The 21,016-nt window shown below is 37.3% G+C and overlaps 1 protein-coding gene across 7 annotated transcripts in view; it reads left to right on the top strand.

Moving 5' to 3' along the window:
- The window catches only part of LOC126919557 (nucleolysin TIAR-like), a 583,207-nt gene that overhangs the window by 241,475 nt on the left and 320,716 nt on the right, over nucleotides 1-21,016 (top strand). For all 7 annotated transcript variants that reach the window (XR_007711695.1, XR_007711694.1, XR_007711699.1 and 4 more), the window contains one exon: nucleotides 4,190-4,247. Coding sequence is in view for 3 of the 7 variants with exons in the window: in XM_050728939.1 (XP_050584896.1) it covers nucleotides 4,190-4,247 (58 nt within the window). In the remaining 4 variants the exon portion in view is untranslated. The remainder of the gene's footprint in view (nucleotides 1-4,189; nucleotides 4,248-21,016) is intronic.

Here is a 21,016-nt window from a genome sequence, read left to right as displayed (position 1 = left end):
CCAAATTCTTTATAGAAAATGAAACGTAACAAGAACTATTTGTATTTCTTTTTATTAGTTAGTTAGTATCTTTATTTGTTGGAACAGTGACGTAACTAATAGTAAAAATAGCCAAGTTTTTAAGAAAACGATTTGAAATAAATTTGAAATAAAAAATTATTCGTGGACGTCCTTTAACATTTTGTTTTATAATTGGACCAATGATCTTTGCAATTATGAGGATCTCTGATAAGATATTGTTTATGCGTATTGCTTACTATTAAAAGAAGAATTAAAACAGATGTTAGGTTGTGACGATCTCCCTTTTAAACAGTATAATTTTATTTCTCTTTATTTCTCATCTTAGAAAATGGCCTACTTCTAGACTTGATCTACGCGAATATCTCAAAATCGAAAATTTTTTAGATCTGCCTTCCTCTGTCACCTCGAATCGACAACGCAAACATTGCTAGTTGTTCGTTTATGACAAACAGCGAGTACAAACGAATCCCATCCCAAGAGGAAACGTAAATCTACCATAAAAATGACAAATCGTGTGATAAACCAGCGTTACATTGCATTACACATCAATTATCGTTGTTGTTCATTTCGATCATCGTCGTTTTCTTTCCAATTGAGCATCGGTATCACGTTGTAATGGCTAATAAAGCAGATGAAACGCGTATTGTTGCACCCGTTCAGCAAGCATACGTGTTGTAATAAAGAGCATTAACGGCATTTATTTTACCAGTTAGTTGTGGCTTTCCATTTCTGCTCACGAATATATCCTATAAAGTATTTTGCAAGCTGCACCATGTTGGTATTCGAACAAAGCATCTCATCGACGTAAACGCTTTATCGACCAGAGTATTTTCCCTATGTACGGGAATTTCATCGTAATTCGGTTTAATTATCTCTTGATTACATCGAATTCAGGAACCGCATAGTTAACGTCGTTCTCCCTGGATATGATCGCAAAAAACACACGAGTAGATAGTTGAACTGGAGGCGTCATGTCATTTGAATAAATGAAAAGATACAAGGCTCTCGTAATCGAATTAGGTCATAGTGATCGGCGATATGGAATAAATGTGAATTTCCATTTTGTATCTGACGTACACCGCCGCTCGTATTAATGCCAACACTTTGATAGAAATTTATGACAAATTTTAATGACAGGAACCGATACTTATAGTTATTTACCCGTTATTAATCAACAAATTATGAATGTAAATTTTGTTTTAAAAGCTAGAAAACTAATGTATAGAGGATATGCAATTATTAATAGTATAAAGATATAACAAATATGATACGAAAAATTTCTCCTTGTCAGGTATGAAAAATATAAATCAATTCTACTTAACACCATTATAAAGAGATATTTCCTATAATGTCCTCTTATTGTTTCAGCTACAAGTTTGCCTACGGTATTCGATGAAATGTAGGAATTAAGTATACAAAGAATGCCAGCGTGATGATGCAGATAACTAAGAAAATGAAAAGTAACGATTCAATATTAGCGCTGTATCGTTTGCGTGTATCGTCCGTATGGATGACACCATTTTTCCATTAAGTTCGTCTACGATAGAAACGCATGGCAAGGTTTTACTATATCATTCGTTCAACTATTATTTTACCCTTCCTCCTGTGACTTCTATACATGCCGCGCTTAATATTCCTCACGATTAATTACGACCAGTGTAACCAGTCATAAATTCTAAGCAGCGAGTCTTGTACTCGTAGATATGCATTTAGCTTAGCCTTAGAACTTTGGTTTAGAGGTGAAATCTCAAGTCCTTTGAACTTGCACGCAATAATCACGTATACTTGTTAGTAATTCACTCTTGATACCGCTATTCTCTTGTACAGATGTAGATACATATAACTGAGTAACTAGAAATTTACTTTATATTGAAATACATCTGAATAGAGCCGTATTGGAAACAATAATTTGTTCTTTCTGTAATGAACGGAAAATATGCAACAAGGAATTAAATAATTACTATAGTAAGATTATAAGTAAATGTGCATCTTCATGAATCATTTATTATGGTTTTGTTCAGAGCTGATTTCGATTCGTTAATGATGATTAATTAAACACGATGATAATTTCATGAATATCTACGTATTTGAATTTATCATTTCAACGAAGTTAAACGTATAAATATATTTTATGAAATGATAATTCAGTTTGAATCTAATTGCTTTTCCCGGACTTAATTCTGAAAATCGAATTAATTTTTGTCTTCTCCTTTTTGTAAATGAGTACTACACAGATATACTTACAATAGAATTCCATTTATATGAACGAAACCTTAGCAGCGCCCGATTAACCGAACTTTGGTTGAGTTCTGATTCAACTACTGGCGAACGTCAATCCAGTTATATCAACGTCTAATGATAAGACGTAAATAGTAGTGGCACGCTTACATATGTGATGCTCTCGCGGGTTTCGCAGTCGATACAAGTTTACAACATTGTTACGTAGATATTTAAGAGCAAATTTTTCATGGATCCTCTTATGAACATAAACTCCTATTAACTGAAGAGGACTCCTATTATATGAACGACCAGATTATATGGTCTATTGTATTATCGTATTAGCAGAGATGATATAGAACGAATTTGAAAGATGATAAAAGCCTCTTTGATTATGTTGATTATGTAAAGAATTACCTATTCGTTTAAAAGACCTTTTAACTGTAAATATTTTCTATAAATATTAAAATATCTCTTGGATTACGTAACACTGAATTGACGAACACTAATTACAACGAAAAATCGTCTTTCAGTTGTATCTTTGAATTGCTTTACTTTCTACTGCACGCTCACCCAGATTCGCAGCTTCTTCGAAATGACCTTCACTATTTATCGAATATCGGCTATGTCGACAGTTGGGTACATCACGATGCATAAAGAATCTAGTTTATGACATCTGTTAAGACCCGACGATACCCAACATGTCCTATTTCCGCCAGTCGAGGTCCTTTCGGCCGTGATATCGCTTCCTGTTGCTGCGGATTACCAGCGGATTACCGTACCGATTTCTAGCGAAAAGATTAACTTGATAATCTGTAAACGAAATTACTCGTCACTTGAGGAAATCCAACTGTCGCAGGGATATGTATAGGGAAACCGCATAGGTGCTTTATCAGCGAAAACGTTTTACGTTTAACGCGTCTGGCTAGTGAACAGACCGGTATAAATTTGATCGTTTCTTTGTCTTGACTTCCACTCTTGGATATAACCCCATTCTTTCACGGCAATCTTTTTATACCGACAATTTACGTGGTGAAATGTGAAATGTTATCTAGGATGTTTCGCGACAGTTGGGCGGCGTTGAACATTGAATTTCTAAAAGGTGGTCTAGCTTTCAGTTGGAGAAGTTTTACCAAAGCTCCGTGAGAATAAAAGGTTTCTTAAGGCAGCAGAATTTTATATATCTAAGCATTGAATTATATAATGTTTCATATATTATTTGTGATATATAACACGTTATTTAATGTATTATACAATGTTCTTATTTCATATTTTATTATATAATATAAAATTTTGTTTATCCTGCTTGCAAAGGAACGGGTCACTTATACTGAAGCTCAATTTCTTGAACATTTTGGATTCTCAAATAATCTGAAAGAACTCTGCGATATTTATCAACGTTTCCACTACATTATACATTCATTCGTTAGTCAAATGTTTGGAGCCCTTTTCACAGGAATACAAATTTTTTGGAAGATATCTAAGAGTAAAATTTTGCTTGGATCAACGATATTCAGTTTATTTCTGAACGATTAATATTGGGAATCTGTGTATAACGAACGACTATATGTACACTGTTTTCAAACCAATATGTCAGACATATGTATTTACTACAAGTATTGATATTTATTACAAGTATTTTCATGAGTTTTCTCTATTTCATAAGCGCAAAAAGATAATAGTTACAGATGAGGCAACGATAATTAAATCGCATCAATGTTATATGGAGAGCATGAATTGATAAATCTATTACTGTATGTCAACTAGTTTGTAATTATTAAATTTATCCGAAAGTCATATAAATAGATGGTTAGATAAAACAACGAAATGTTTTATCCTTTTTTGTTCCTCGTTTTATTTCTCATGTATTATATAATACATAATTGATACGTATAGTATCGACTATGTATCTAAACATTTAAATAAATGTATATTTCTTTGACTGTTTCAGGAGATGAAAGTTAACTGGGCTACGTCTCCGGGAAACCAACCAAAACAGGACACCAGCAGTAAGTAATATACAATTTATATTTTCATTTCCGTATGTAATTGGATGTCGATAATGTTTTTCCTTTTCCTTTTGTGTTACATTAGGATTTCGTTACACTATACGCATAACGCACGTTATAGCAGGTCAATTAATTAATATGCAATTTACAAAACTGTATGAGTTTTCAAAAATTGGAACAGTATCAGAGGTATAAAATAATAATATAACAATATAAGTTGTAGAAAATGGCGAAATGGAGGTATTCATAAATTAGTCCAAATATTTGGTTGTTATTGGGTTTGCTTTTAATTCCAATAATGTTGTTAAAAAAAATTAAATTATAATCTTACATGTTACGTGATTATTACTAATGAAGTTTTCAGAAGCGTAATTAGCTTTTGCGCATACAATGTTTATACTTAAAATTTGTTTACTATACCCAATGGTACAACGTTGGCTGAAATGTGATCTAAATGAAATAATTAATTTCAACCCTCCATATGAAGCAATACGAAACTAAAATTTTCTTAATACAGTAAGTGCAACTTACTGTTAAATATTGATTGAAACGCTCCAAAAGATTGTGGATCATAATCCTTCTTTGGACACAGGTTCAGCCTATCAAGCGGATATTTTTAAAGACTCTATTACGTAGTACAAACCTTTGTATTAGTAAAAAATGTTTTATTTGACACATGGCCAATATAAAGAAGTCCGTTAATTTGTGTGCGTTGCGATATTCAATTCATCGAGACTCGTTTTATTGAATAGACGATGTAGGTATTTTAAATTCAGCGTTATGCCATACGCTGTCAATATTATGATAATATATTGTTTTTCTAAAACATCATTTAACGCGATAGCGTATGTCAAACAAGTTTATAAATTATTAGGAATACAAATGTTTTTCTTTCATTACTTTCAGGTTTCTTTGCGTTCAATTACGTTCAAAGTATTGTCTGCAACACCAAAATATTTATACCGCTACGTCGTAATATTATACAGCTAGGTTTCTACTATTAATTTCATTATTATTTTTAATATTTTATTTACGCTTTCTATTATTTATTCTTTAATTCTTATAAATTCACCATTATTTTCTATTATTATTTATATTATTTGGAATAAGTTATAAGTTGCGTTAATTATTCTTAAGGCATAATTCTTAGAAGAGAATTAAGCGAAACAAGTAGATCCACATTAATTCGATTTGCAGATTCTAGCTAATTCTTTGTGGAATAAATTACTCGTTTATAGCCCCGGAAACTTCACAGTTACTGTGGGAATTGAATATATGTAGGTCTCTAAACATCTTATCGTTGACCTTTAATCCTTTCGCAAGTTCTAGATTGTCCTTATTTAGGCGTTAATTACGGATACTTAAATGGAATTAGTTCCGTGGGTATAGTGTATCAAGTAACACTGTTCTACCAAGGCAACGATTCCAACTTAAAAGAAGTTACATAAAATAGCAACATGGACATAAATGACTTTATATTAAACTATTTACACTATGTAAAACTAAGTAGAAATTTTAGCGTAAAATAGACTACTATTGTATTATTAACCGTCTCTTACTTTCGCAACTTAATCTGCTCCTCGTACGTCAAATTGACACAATGGTGAAACATCGATGAAATGAAAGATAAATAATTAATTTTCCTGTTTGTCGTTCACATGCATTCACATTGATCCTCCTTCAGAGTCATCGGATCTCATTCGCACGTATTTGGCTTCGCATTATCGTTCTTAGCTTTATCTCGCGGCGAAGAGAAGAACAAAGAGAAGGCATAAAGCTCTTCCTCCCTTTCTCATATTCACATCAAATTTCGATATTCAAAGCTATACATGTCTAGCTTTATACTAAAGAGGTTGTACGATAAACGCATAATTGTTGTGCAACAATTTTTAACCACTGAGATAGCCGTCACTGGACTTGGTAAAAATAACGTTGTCTCATAAATATATATATTCCATATTAAAAAAGTAAATCATAAAGTCTGAGATCAATTTTTCTTACAATAGCGTCATATTTCACGTGAAAAGTGTGTACGAGCTGTTGCTAATATTCGAGAAGCTAAGTTAGAGAATATATGTAATTCTGCAAACATTAAAATATTCAGTCTTTCTATTTCAAAGTATTAATTTATTATTGAAGGGTTCGATATTTTTTCACACTCTTCTGGTAAATCAACCGAATTATTAGGTCGTCCGAAAAGTTTCTTTCGTTTTATACGGAAATAATGGATGCACAACATTTTTTTAATTACGTATGATCCATTTTGTTCCATCAAGATAAAGATTACAACGTTTGACAGAATAGGTTTCATGTTTGTATAAAGATACGTTGTCGTAAAAGACATGTCCGTAAAAGAAAGACATTTTTCTGACAACCTAATACTTGACGCAGCTTACTTATTACGCATACTTTATGCAGCTATCCGATATCACATATTTTAACACTTCATTAGCATTCCTATCTCTAGCCGTCAAAATGGAAATAAAAAATATGTTAGCGAAAGTTAGGGGAAAATTGTAGGTGAGAATTTCAGCGATGCGCGTAAGTAGAAAATTAAGAATAAAACATATCATTTCGCGCAGAATGCCGTATAATCTTTAGAAAGAAGAAAACAAAGTGAGAATTAAATCGATATAGAGCAGAGTAATCATTTTGAGGAACATCTTGCTCGATTTTGCCGAAACAATGATTGAAAAGTTCCGTTATCAGATGGAATATTATACAAAGCAGGTACATATTCATGAATCGGCAAAATTACGGCGTAGAACTTGAAGTAACAGTTTCGTGTATTCGTACTATAATTTCTGCGTATAAGGGCTGTCCGGTACAGCAGTGGTTAGGCATTAAACGTACGTCACTTGGTAAGCTCTTTCGCTCTCTGTTGCCCTATCTACGGAGAAGCACAGCCGCAGACCAGTAAACCCGTCATAAGTACTTCCTTTCTAGGGATTTCCGTCGTTTCTATTTAGCAAGGAAAGAAGAAAAAAAGAGAGAAAGGAAGGAACGAAACAGATAAAACGAAAAGAAAAATTAATATGATTCTACGCAAATATCTTTCAGCATGAATCATTGAAAATTACCTTCTCGAATAACTTCGTTTTATTTCTCGCGTTTTATTACGCAATAGGATTGGCGGATTCGAAATCCTACTACTTTCCGCGAGTTATTGGAAACTATTAAACGGCGGATTGTTCACGGTGTAAAATATTTCTTTGAAACCCGTCCTCTTCTCCGAGATCATGACCTTTTGCGCGAAAGGCAGAGAACCTCCGACGCTTTTGCGCTGGCGCTCGACTCCGTGTTTTCCGTTTCGCTCTTTTGAATTCTGTTTAACGTTGATGTCTCGTTTAATTTCCGTGTTTTGTGCACGCACAAAAGACGGGAAAAATTTCATTATGCCGCAAGTACTTTCAATTAACCGGGAAAACTTATTATAATTAAATACACGCCGACGTTCCATTTGGCTAATTACGTTTGCAAATACCAGAAGTATTTGCTTATCATGGCAGATAATTTGTCCGAGAGCATCGATAATAATATCGAGCAACGTGTGTCAAGTGCCGCCTGTTCGAAGAAGGAAACCCTCGTCACAATGTGAAACAATTGTTAAAATATATAATATTTTATAAGTTAAATGGACATTCTTGTATTCGGGAATATTTGTTCGACAAAGCATAATTTAAATTCTTAAAGGTATCCTGTAGTATATATGAATACCAGGAATTCAGAGAGGCAAAGAAGATTGTATTTCACATTATTAGACTGTTTAATTTAATTAAGTTTACGGCACAAAATTTAATAAATACGCGTATTTGTTCCATTGTCAAATTAAAATTTGTTCAACGCTTGAAATCTAATTCGAGTGAAAACTGGAAAGAGTTGAATTTAAATTCTGGGCCTATCTACAGTTTCTTATATAAGATGGTGAATATTCCACGATATTTCTTGGATTATTTATTCAACATTCAATCTTGAGTTAAGTTACAAAGCCACGAGATTATCAAAATCCAATAATATTCTATAATTTCTTCGAAATATTTGTGTCGCTTCCGTGCTTTCTTACAGATAGCAGCAAATAAGATTATAACAAATTCAATTAAAATTAAATACAAAAAGATAAAGTTTAATAAATAAAATTAAATTAAATAATTAATTAAAACAACCAAACGTTCGCTTTCATTACATATTATAAAAATTTACTCGAGTCTTCCAATGTTACAATATTGTCTAACTAAGTTTAATAAAGTATCGGATAACAACATTGAATATCAGCGATGATATCATAAATAACAGAAGGAGGTCTGCTTATCTTACCTCTCTAGCCTGCCGTACATACGAGAAAGGCCAAAGAGTGAACACGTGTGTCCTTTTCCTATTATACATGTACGGCCGGGCGACGAATGCGTGTGCGTGTTTGAAATTCAGTGAGGGGTGGCGGCAATATTTAACTCAGTCTGAAATTCCTCTTTTTATAGACTTGTAAAACCGTGACAGGCACATGGGACCCGATCCTCTGCCTCCCCTTTCCCCATGTTTCAGCCATATCGTTCTCTGTTCACCCCTTGTTACCCTCGCTCTTCGTCGTACAGTTGCCCCATCTGAAACGGTTAGATGGTGTTCCTGTATCTCTCGTCGTTCTTCCGACCAGCTTTTCCATTGCTGGCCCTCTTCCGTCCTCCCATACTTCTCGAATCCTCCTTCACCCCTGTCCACCCCTCGGCGATCCCCTTTCGAAGCCGCGCCGTACCTCCCCGCGGACAAATGCAAAACTAAAACGCGCTTCCCCTATTCTCTGTGTAAATATGGTCGGGAACTACTGCACGGTCGTTGAACGGGGTGAGCACACTTTTTCCAACCCCACATCCCCTCCCCACCATCGTTTTCCATCCTCTACGATCGCATTCCCTACCCACGTTCACGAAGAGTGGATAGCTGTGTACGCGTTGCGGCTACAACCGAGACGAGGAATACCAAGGCGGCGAAGGCCCACGGTTGTTTTACTTTTCCGTAAGGGGATGCTACGAAACTTCGGCACATTGGTACACCTGCGCATCCTGCAACTGCGGACTCTCACCGTTTACTCGTCGGTCGAGCGTATATTACGCAAGCCTACGAAACCGTACTACAACTTGCAGCGTATTTGTGCACCGGCAAATATGTACAGTATCATAGCACGTGATATATGAATCTCTATAGGTTCGTCGTAAGATATTGGCGATCCTGTGTCTGCCTGGAAAAATGCTTCGCGATACGTTAAAGTATATAAGTGAATAAAGGGAATCGATAGGGAAGATCGATGGTTAACGTTTGGTGTTTGCGCGATTTTGTTTCTGGTATGGTTATAGTAGCCATCTATATTTTCGATATAATTTAGGAAATGAGAAACACACGTATTAGTTTCTATAGTTTGTAATAATAGTTTTCGAGGGGGTGGAAATGTGATTGGTTCGAAAGGAATTGCAGCAGAGTAAACTCTATGAATTCAGTAAAAATATATTTAAACAGGAAGCCTATGAGATTCATCCTCACGTATTTTAACACTTTTACCAGAAATAATTATGTAAAGTAACTCTTTTCATTACGATATTTTTCTACAATGTAACTTATCATAAATGATTAGGATTTCCTGTTGGAAATCGAAGCTGTATATTAATCAGAAGATCAGGTCATACCGAAATCGTACAAGATCTAACTTACTTCAACCGACGAATGAGAACTTTAGAACGATGATCGTTTATGAACGGTCGTAATGCATGCTTGGGGAATCAGCTACACAGAGGAATATTATCCAAAGATGATATACCGTGTTACGTATAGCTGGAATGTAATGAGAGGAGATTTTGACAGTTATATTCAGCAAGAGAGAAACCTTTCGGACTTTTATGGTTTTAAATCTCCTTCATAATACGCATCATAAAAGGATACAATTTTTATGGTGGCTTGTAACATGTCATCGGGATTTACGTCGAGGACGATGGGATACATGCGAGTAGGTTATTGCAATTGTAACGAGTTGCGCAACATGGCTATGTAATATCTGTAAAATATCGTACACATTAATATACTGTTGTACAAAATGTACAAATTTTCAAACTTTTCCTACGTGTAAATTTAAGAACTTGCGGGTACTGTAACTGTAGTTTTAATTATCTTGTTCTAATTAAGAGCTACTTAAAATAATATCCATTACAATATTCGTGGAAAGGAAGCTGCACTCACTGTATCGTACTTTTTTTCACGTCCCATTATAGGTATTTTCAAGCTTTCACCGATAATACAGATATCAAGCGAGACGATGATCTAAACTTTTAAATAAAATTGTCCTGTCACAGAATATCACGGAAAATCCGCACCCAGCAAACAAGCAACCGTGTTCAATGTGTTACAACTACAAGGTTAGAAAATTCTATTCCTCCACGTCTATCGTGGAATAACGAAAAAATCTTGTCCATTTTACAGCGGATCGGAACAAATACATTTTTCACGTGTACGGCAAAAAGCAACGGGACATTCCTTGACCTGTTCCATAGAGTAAGATGTTATTACGACTATTCCGAAAGACGAACTCGTAGAAGGAAGCTGGGCTGAAAAAGAAGGGAATCCACGTTCCATTTTCTTCATATGATCATCGTCGGTGGAGTGTCGCGAAGGAACAAAAAGAGAGCAAAAGTTGCGAGCCTTGAAAGCATAGGATGGCGTTGGTGCACGGTGTAGAACGAAACGAGAGAAAAAGGGCTAGAAAGAGAAAGAAAGCGGATTGGAAGGTCGTGGTGTAGAGCCGGATTGAGCTTGACTGGTAGACTGCGTAATCGCGCATCGTTTTTCCTGCATTATGAATCGCGCCAGGGGATAATCGTGCCAGTATTTACGGAGCTTTTCGGCACAAAGGGGTTACACCGCGAGTCCCACTCCCGTATTCCGTTTATCTCTGGCAAAGCGTTTACCGTTAGACCATAAGCAGCACGCCTTTGCTGTTTATATGCATTACTGGAGCTGTTATCGTTATTAACAAAACACAAGCTGTCTTTCCCGTGTCTCTCATTTTCTGTCACGTACATCCCGCCAACGCCAGTTTCACTCGCTCGGGGCTCGTCGCGCTCGTTCCATCCCTCCGCTTCCCTTTCGCTCCGTTCACGCTCTGTCGTCTAGCGTTTTCGCGTATATACATCTTGTCGCGTGCTTTCTCATTCGCCAACTTGTTTTTTTCTTTCATCTCCGTCTCTTCCTCCGCCTCCTTCTCTTCTAACTTCTCCCCCACCTCCTCCCTCGACGTGGTACTTAAATTTAATGACTCGCGAAAGAGCAGGAAATTTCGCGAGTCGTGTTTCTTTATTAATGTACGTGTACGTGGGAATAATGTGTAGGTTTGTGCTGTGAAGCGACCCGTCCACGCAGTGGCCGCTCCTCATCGCGAGCATAAATATTTTTCACTAATTCGCGTCATTAATTCTCGCGCTCGTGTAATTTGTACACTTTCTTCTTTTCTTTCTTTTCTCTCTCTCTCTCTCTCTCTCTCTCGCACGCGCGCTCTTTCACGTTTTTTATCCTTTTCTCTTTCGCTCAAGCTTCCTTTTAGAACTGTCGCGCGTGAAACGGTTACCCTTCCCGTCGTTTAAAATGATAAGCAACGTTTGTATTACGAATGAATGTATGCCAAACGAATGTTCTGAAATACTCGCGTACGAAATAGGATTTCTAATTAATTGTCGCGATGATTTCTTAATTTTTCGAACGAACAGAGCGATTGCTCTTTAATGGTTTTATTTTCAGTTTACCTTTTATCAGAGAAGGTTACTGTGGCGAAAGTAACGTTCTTTTGTTGTAAGCGCGCAATAACACTGTTAAAACGGAAAATTAAACAAACAATGCAAATATAGTTAATTTGATGGAAATGTCTTGGAATCCCTAAGCTCGGCTTATACGTTAGGATATATTAATTAAATATGAAGCATCTGAAAAATATGAAACCAACGTAACCTACGATGAATGTAATTGCATTTTGCGTTTGTAATCTTTGAAATTTTGACATTCAGACTTTTAAGTTTAAGACTTTGGAGATTACAGAGATTATAAGTACTAAAAAATCATATTGGAAAGTTATGGAGTTTCCCTCTCATTTTCAAGCTCACTTGGCATAATTCAATCACTACGTATTATTTATTCTGATCGATGCAGGACCATTTAAGTGGAAAAAAGACTGGTAGCCTCTATAGGAGTGACCAACGTTATACCTACAAGATTACTTCACGTTCGAATAAACAAGTTTTCATGAAGGAATTTCTATCGAGAGACAGCAACTGTAAATAGAGACACCTGCAGATAACATTACTGGTTACAATACAGATACACAAAAAGTTTCAATTTAATCGAATAAAAGCATTCAGTCATTAAAGCACAGAAAAAGTTTGCCAAGGAAAATATACTTAAACGAAAGCTATTCTCGCGGGAAACATCAGAACCGACAAAAATAATCCAAAAATGGGTATTAATAGGGAAACTTTGGTACAGCCGATATTACGTGACGAAGTTTTCACTTGCTTTCCAATTCTCCCGCAACGCAATTCGAGAGCTATCAAACCAACGGATTGATCCATACATATGCATGTACATACACGTGGACTGGCTCGACATTCCAGAAATTCTCACGAGGTATCATTTGTAAGAGTCAAGCACATGCAACGATACGATCGTCAACGAGAAAACCAAGAATCCCTCGTACGTATCGCGAGACGTAAGAAACGGTCATTAATCGGATACGGTGGGTTCCACCAGGTCTCTCAAGTTGTAAACGAGCGAGGGAGGCGTACAGGTGTGTAGTGACATTCGCGTTCGCGCAATAGCCGCGTTTAACTGACGACACGATCAGCTCGATGAACCGAGAGAATAGGATCGGGCGCGGTAGACAAGTGCATCGTGCATTCTCTTTGTCCTCGATGTTGTACGGAAACCGAGGTTCTCGCGCACACGTCCCAGTAGCATCCTGCCTGGACCTCGTGGTGTATCGCGTTACTACCGGTGGTGTGTAGCGTTGTGCGGTGAAAGCACTGCGGATGGCATTTGTGGGTAGCGCACGGGTCGACGAGGGAATCGGTAAACCCCCGTGTACGGAGGGCGTCTGCGAGATCAGGCCGCGTGCACGCTGCCATCATATATCGTCTAATAGACACGAGGATACGCGCGGCTTTGCCCTGCAGGCTTATGTCACTTAACCTCTCAACATCGGTGCTCGATTTTGTCGCACGAGATCCGCCGTTGGAGATTACACGAGCCACAATTTATCGCTGGAATTTGTTAGTCGAATCGAGCTGATCTACAACTCCCGGCCTTCATTGGCAAATAGAAAATTTCGTCTCGACCCGGTTGTCTATAGCGGTTGTTCCACTTTCGAAATCCTGTTCGTTGCGTTTCGCGGTTCCCAGATTGCACTGTGATTTTTCGGCCGATCGAAACCAAGCGCGACTAACGCGAGATTGGATAGACGAGTCGAAAGCGCCGAGGCAAATATTGTTTTTTAATATTGTCGAAGTGTCAGCCGATTTTCGACCAGGAAATGAATAACGTCTGGCTGTCCAACGCGACGTTACGCTATGCGACGTAGCAAAAAGGCCAACCGTGTACAATTAGTATATTGCTTATAATACGTACGACGCATGTGATTATACGCGTAGGAGGGGCATTAACGAACAACGTACAAGGTTTGCTGATAATTACAGGTGCGGAAGGAAAAACACGAGATGATTATTGCGTTTGCCCATCAGGTTCCGCAGCACGGAAAACAATCAGATCCCCGTGCAATTTTTATCCCGGTCGGTTACAAAGGAAATCTGCGCGAAAAAAATTCGCTGTTCTTGCGGACACGGCGCTTTAAAGATTATTTTCACGTGCGCCCATCGGCGTTCCGTTGATGGAAGGATACGCGCTTTAATCAAGTTAATGCAACCACGCTCCACCTCTGTTCGCCCGAACTTCGCGTGCACACGCCTCGAGTACGTGTGCACGTGTCCGTGAACACCGATCAGGGTGACTTTTATGAACGTTACACACTTTGGTAACGGTGCCGCCGTGTGCCAACCGGAACCTCGAGCCACAGGCCGTTTCTTACGAGCACGTTTCTCGCAGATTGGTTCGAAGAAAAATGCGGACTCAATTTGGAAACCGTCTTTTCGATATTTTCCAAGGAAGATTTCGACGATTGTCAGACTACCGCGTGACGATGGCGATTTCGGACGTGTAATTGTTTTTTTTTTTTTAACGCAGTTGATTAGATGGTTGATAGGTTTTATAGATTTTCCATATATGGTATTAAAATACCAATACACCAGCAATCCATGGTTCTTACGAGGAAATGTATCATTACGTGTTATTAAGTAAATTACAGATTGTTATTGCCGTTTCTTGTTGCCAGTCGTCATTTCGAACACAACACGTTCACCTCTTTTGATTTCGATCACGTCGAGGTCACCAATTTGAGGTACAAGAGGTAGTGTATGCTGGTTGTAATCGTCGCTAGCTCAATGCCGATCGAAGGAAGGATAACAATACACTGTCTTAGGGAACACGTTCATACATTTATATCGACGAATGTTATCACAAAAAGTTAACCGTCTCATGTAACTCTACCTAAAGATAACAAGAAACAGCAATAACAATCTGTCCAGAGTTCATTTACCCCTTGACTTTGTAAAGCAAAACAATCTTTAGTATTCAAAGGTACAATAATATGGGTTTCTCCCAGACTTGAACATTTTTTACGTTCGTACAATATTATCAAAATCCAACGTTTCAAAGAATTGAGATATGCACATTAAAGATGAAGAAATATTTTACACTATTTATGACATATCTTTAATATCTATTGAGATATGTATAATTTTTGTGCTGGACTAGGTCGAATGCGTAGTGGAGATGTTTGTATGTGGATATTAGTGTGTGGAGATATGTGTGTGCGCGGCGACTGCGAAACAGATGAATGTAAACAGTTCGGTCGGTTAACAGTCTAAAAAAGATCGGGTATGAAAGAAAGTGCTAAGACGCGTGCATGTGTGTATCGATGAATATTCTAGAAATCGTTTATAAAATAAATATGTGTCTACGTTAATAGCAATGCCCAGTGTAAATTTAATGTCTCCATAACAATATTTCGGCCATCAAGATCCACAATTGTCAACAATATCGATATATTTTATTTTCAAATTACCAGCATACCCAAATGTTAGATTTTTCAAAGCAATTTTTCAAAAGTTTGCAAGCAAGGTGGAAATACAAATTTGCAGTATACTTTTAATTCGTCCTTGAAATTGAGAAATTACCCTGCTAATTTTCGTCGTTAATAAAGATTCGTAAGGGCAAGAAACGAAGTCTCCTGAGTTCGCGGTGCAGCTTGGCGTGAGTTAAAAACGTAGAAGAATTGGCACGGAAGATAAACACGGCCGGACTTGCCCAGTGACCGAACATTACTATGTTAAGAGTTCTCGGGAGAGATGCAGGGGTTGTTGCGTGGTATCCCCCGAACGGGCGGAATAACATCGTTGGATAAGACTACGATATTGAACAGTGAGAATCACTGCAATCCCCTGTGTGTGATAACTCAGGTAGCGTGAATAAGCTGACCTCTCTTTGCTAGAATATACCGCCATTTATGCAACAACACAGCATCGCAGTTCTCGCGTCCAACTCTTTACTCTCACATTCGCACAGAATCCAGTATGTGCGCTCTGTACATGGCCAGCGATTTAACATCCTATCGTTTTACGGCACTCGTTAAACGTACAGCGGATACGAATGCTGCTGTATGTGTTCTGATTCCACGCGAATGTCCCTGTCTGCTTTCGTAAAAACTGTCCACATCGGAACAAATACCTTTTTTTTCGGATGCTGTTTTCTGACGCGACGCTATTTCCTGTCATTTTGCGTTCCTGCACGATGGATTGCGACGAGACTCGATTTGTTCCTTCCTTTCGCGTATGCTCATTTCAGAATTACAAATTTCTCGTTGTACGCAGTAATTGCATGATTAATCTTGGTTCTTGTTTGGAAAATAATTATGATTTATATTAACCTGTGAAATCGGATTGATGTTTGCGAGGAAAAGGTACGACTCTCATGTTGATACAAGAAATAATAAAAATGGACAACGTGTTTGAAAATAATCTTTCACAAATAATCTGTTTAAATCGCCTAATCCTAGTGGCTAGACGCAGTTTTCCAATTATCTGTTTTCTAACGTAAAGCGAAACGTAAGGAGAGGTAAGTTTGAACTAGCTCGTGAACTCGCGTTTACAAGCAAGCATTCAAGCAGAAATGATCGTAATAATAAGTTAAATCACAACTTAGAACGTCAGTCAGTGCAATTTGTAACAATAAATATTTATTATGCATTGATAAAATGTCTATCGTTTTAATTTATTAAATTACACGAAACACCACCGAGGGAAAAATACATCGAGACAAACAACATAGTCTTAAGAGTTTGTCGAAAGTATAAGACAAAGTGTCTATATATCGCTTTAAGTTCGATTTGTACAAAAAACAAAGTGTATTTAAAATTGTGTTTCGAAGCGACGATAGGATCCCGGCTTTCATCGAGTGGCGGAACAATAATTAAATATCAATCGCCGCCGCTCCCCAGAGAGTTTTCTTTCACGCTATAAGTTGTCCACTCCGCTTGACATCGACTTCCAACGCTTAATTGCTTCGACATTCTTTAATTTCACGCGCACTTTGAATGGATGTGATCGCACTGAGTTTCAAAGGCGTCATCGAGACGGTGCACAACTTTTGTCGATAAAAACCACGTTGGGGTTTAGCGGAAAGTGTTCGCGCGAAAGAGCAACGATCACGAGGTGAAATACAGCGTTAACGAAGAAATGAATCACGTCACCGTATATCTACCCCTACAGTTAGCTAACCGAGTAATTTTAAAATGCAGAAATTCACCTGGGGAAGCCTTATCCGCCTTGGAAGGAAAATTATTTTGTCGCCATGACACGTGCCTAGGGGAAAGAAACAAAAAGAGAGATGGGTAAGGAGCTTGCGAACGATATGAAAAACGGAGTTTATGGCGGTTGTAAAGATTATGCCGCAAAGAGTGCCCGATATATACGCGGCCGTGTTTTTTCTTTTTTTTTTTTTGTTTCTTTATCCTTTCTACAATGTCTTGTTTCTTTGACTGTTTTGCTATAGCATATTCAAAGTTTTGTAGTCGGCAATAAATCAAGTTTGTATCGCTTTGTTTGCACGAATAAATCGATTGGATGGAAAATTGTCTGTCTTTTTTTCATATAATCCCAGTGACCAGACGCAATTTTCCAATTACTTCTTTTTGTTCGTTGTAATCTAGTCATTATTTTCTCATTTATTTCTGATTTTTATTTCTCATTTAATTCGGTACATTATTTTCTCTTTACTCGGAGGAAACGAATGATTAATACTTTAAGTTTAATTATACATATATCACGTTGCGAATCTACTAAAGTAATAGGTTGTCTGAAAAGTTTCTTTTGTCGTCTATTTTTCCGTAAATTATTTGAATTACCAATTATGAATGTACATCATATAATCATAATATCATCATATAAAAATCACAGCACTATCTAACCTGCTATATGTACAACAAATAATAAAAGAATAAAATGGTTCTCACAAGACCGCGATATATATGCGGATGCCGTTATTATTTCCAAAATTCATACGTCACTTTTCACGTTTACGTTTGCTTTAACAACGTTATTCCGATATAATCGATGTTCCACAAACCGAACGAAACTTGTTAACTGCGATTCGATCGAACGAAGCCCCACTGTCGTATCAAAAATCAGGCCGCGAATCATAAATTGACAATGCGTTGGCGGAGACATATTCTAACGTTCTCATCAGTCGAAGATACAGAATTTTATAATTCTTTATTCCCATGGTTTGAAAGCTACCGCTGACATCGGATGAAACGTCAGTCGGTTGTTCGAAAGCAGCCAGTTTCTGATAGAATTCATGCGCACGATGCACGTTCGACAAAAACCGCATAGGTGTTTTAAATAAACTGCTACCGGGCATGCCATAAGCTACTCAACGTGTCTGTGGCCATTTTTCCGATACGAACCTGTGGATTAACGGGACACGACCGCTTTAGGCAGGGAAGGTGATGGGAAAAGATTTAACAGAAATTTGCATCGAATCCGGTTCGGCCCAGTAAATATGCAAATTTCACCGAACATCGGGCGTGACTCGTTTTTTGACTGGTAGGAGAAAAAAAAAGGAGAGCGGCGGGCAAAGACGATAAGTATTGTCCGTGGAAAAATGACATCTCTGACACGGAACAAAGGATGACAGCACGCGAAACCACGGCGAACTTCGGAAATAACGCAACGGTGCCGATTCATTTAAATTTTGATGAATTAATCACGCTTCTAGCGCGACGTTCGTTAGCATAGTACTTTTACTTTAAAATTTATCACTCGACAAAAGTAGTCACAGGATACACGCTCTTTATTCCCTTTCCTGTAATTTATGATCTTTTCTTACTTTTACATACGTCGATATTTTCTTTTATTTAGGAACCATCAAGTGCATTGTAGCCAGCTCCACGGTAATTAATAATAATCCCTGTCGCGATAGAACTACACCGATTTACACTGCATCGGCACTAAAATTTTCCAAATTTTATTACCGCCATAAATTACGATATATCTACGTTATTCATTTTTATTGGCTTCGAGTGCAAAATCTTTTTATCTGTGCTAATTTTAATATATGCCATTCACACCTTTCGTGTTTCTACGTTTCATCATTTCTATTAATGGGAAACCGTGAACTAACAATAAATTTTCCAAAGTGACAACCAAATATCAACGTGCTTCTAACCACGTTCGATGAAATTTACGATCATGAATCACGGACAATAGATATTTTTTCGGAATACGAATATTTTTGTACAAATGAAAACGAAAGAGTAGTAAGTTGATACCGATTGGATAGCGCGATTGCAACGAAAAGCCAGCTGACGATAGTTAGCTGCAAGCCCACAGAAGCATCCAGTAAATGGAAACTTCGCAAGCATGCATTTCTCTCTCGTTAGGTGTAATTATCACAGTATCCATTTAATTACATTGTCTTAAGCCAACCAGCAGAAGCACCTGCCAGTAGGTTTAACCTGTATTTCACTCACTAACATTGTCAACATAATTCTCGGCTTATCGTAACTGCTGATCTAGCAGTTACATGTTACACGATAGTGTATCGATGCGCGCTAGTTGTTTGCTAGAATAAAGTAGTGAGTTACAGGTGAAGCGATGCAACCACGAAGCCTAGCCAGGCTGTCGCTCATTTCGCGGTAATTATACACTAATGAGACCTTCCAGACTCGACCCGTTTCGCCTCCAAAAAGTACGACAAGTCGATGGAAAATAAAAAGAGAAACGCTTGCGGCGACCGAACTTGGGTTACGTTCCGTAGCTTCATCAAAAGTATAACGATGACGTTGTATTTTATCAATTTAACATACTCGTTATAACATGGAATACGATAAAAATTTGATTAAGGTACAGACAGTAAGTAAAATAATGCACAAAAATTACATAAACGCCGTAATATTAAAAAATGTAGGTAACTTACGCATTCTTTTGTGGAGATACAAAAAATGTATTAAAATAGCCGACTCTTTTCGTGTTCGCTACGAAAGTCTGAAACATAAAAAAGTTTCCATAATTTAAAAAGAAAAATTTATTTATCACAGTGCTTTAAATATTTATTTTTGAGTTCAACAAATTTCATAAAATTATAGAGTTTAGACAGAGAAATTAGTAACGACGAAAAGAATATTCGGCAAACTTCCGGATTTCCTTTCCAGATCATAATATGTTGAAAAATAGAATCTAATAATGCAAATAGATCGAAGAGAATTACAAATTGCAACGTTCACCCCGCAAATGGCCTCATCTCACGTAAAATGATACCAACGCGAAGAATATCTTTAGGCAACGGTATTTATAATGAAAAAAGTATCCTAAAAAATTGTTTCATATACGGCTAGCTTTTTCAGATATTTTAGAATAGACGGTTATTCAAATTGCAATTTGATAAAATAATAACCACATATTTCTCGTAATGGCTAGTTCGGTTTAAAGTTGCTCCGAAAGAGGAAGATATCGATCATTGCACAACGTTTTATTCTTCCTATTCACGTTATTTTTGCAAAAGGAACTGATAACGCATGCAATAACCGTTTAATTCTCGATGTACGTTAAACACGAAACGAAATTGGAATGCACTCGCATCTAAAACAAGCCTTAGACGATTACGCGGCCGCATATAAATTCTAATAGAGATGATTACATCCTACAACCTAGAATTTTATACTATAAACAGGAGCAACATAGTGAAATCTACATACAAATTGAACTCACTTTCTCCGACATGTATTCGACGTGTATTCGACGTGTATTCGACTTTTCTGCAAACTTTATGCGGTGCAATTAAGTGGTTTCGCTGTTAAAAACTGGCGACTACGATAATCGATATTCACATACCGTCGTCGGGAATGGCGTACGTGCATACGAAGAAAACTTAATGAGACTGCACGCACGGTATAAAGGCAACCGCGATACCTGATTAAGCAAAGATTCGCCTCCTACGATTAATCGTGCCGCGTTTTCTTGCTTTTGCATTTAATTGATTACATTTCTTCAAGAAATTCTTAATTGATCGCTAACAGGATCGAGCCGAAGGCTTTATGGAAATGCAAATCGAGCAAAAGGATAGCAGCACCGTCAGGGGAT

The sequence above is a fragment of the Bombus affinis genome, chromosome 8, assembly GCF_024516045.1.
Source record: "Bombus affinis isolate iyBomAffi1 chromosome 8, iyBomAffi1.2, whole genome shotgun sequence".
Classification (NCBI taxonomy): Eukaryota; Metazoa; Arthropoda; class Insecta; order Hymenoptera; family Apidae; genus Bombus; species Bombus affinis.
Note: the sequence above shows the minus strand (reverse complement) of the source record. Positions and strands in the feature narration are given on the sequence as shown.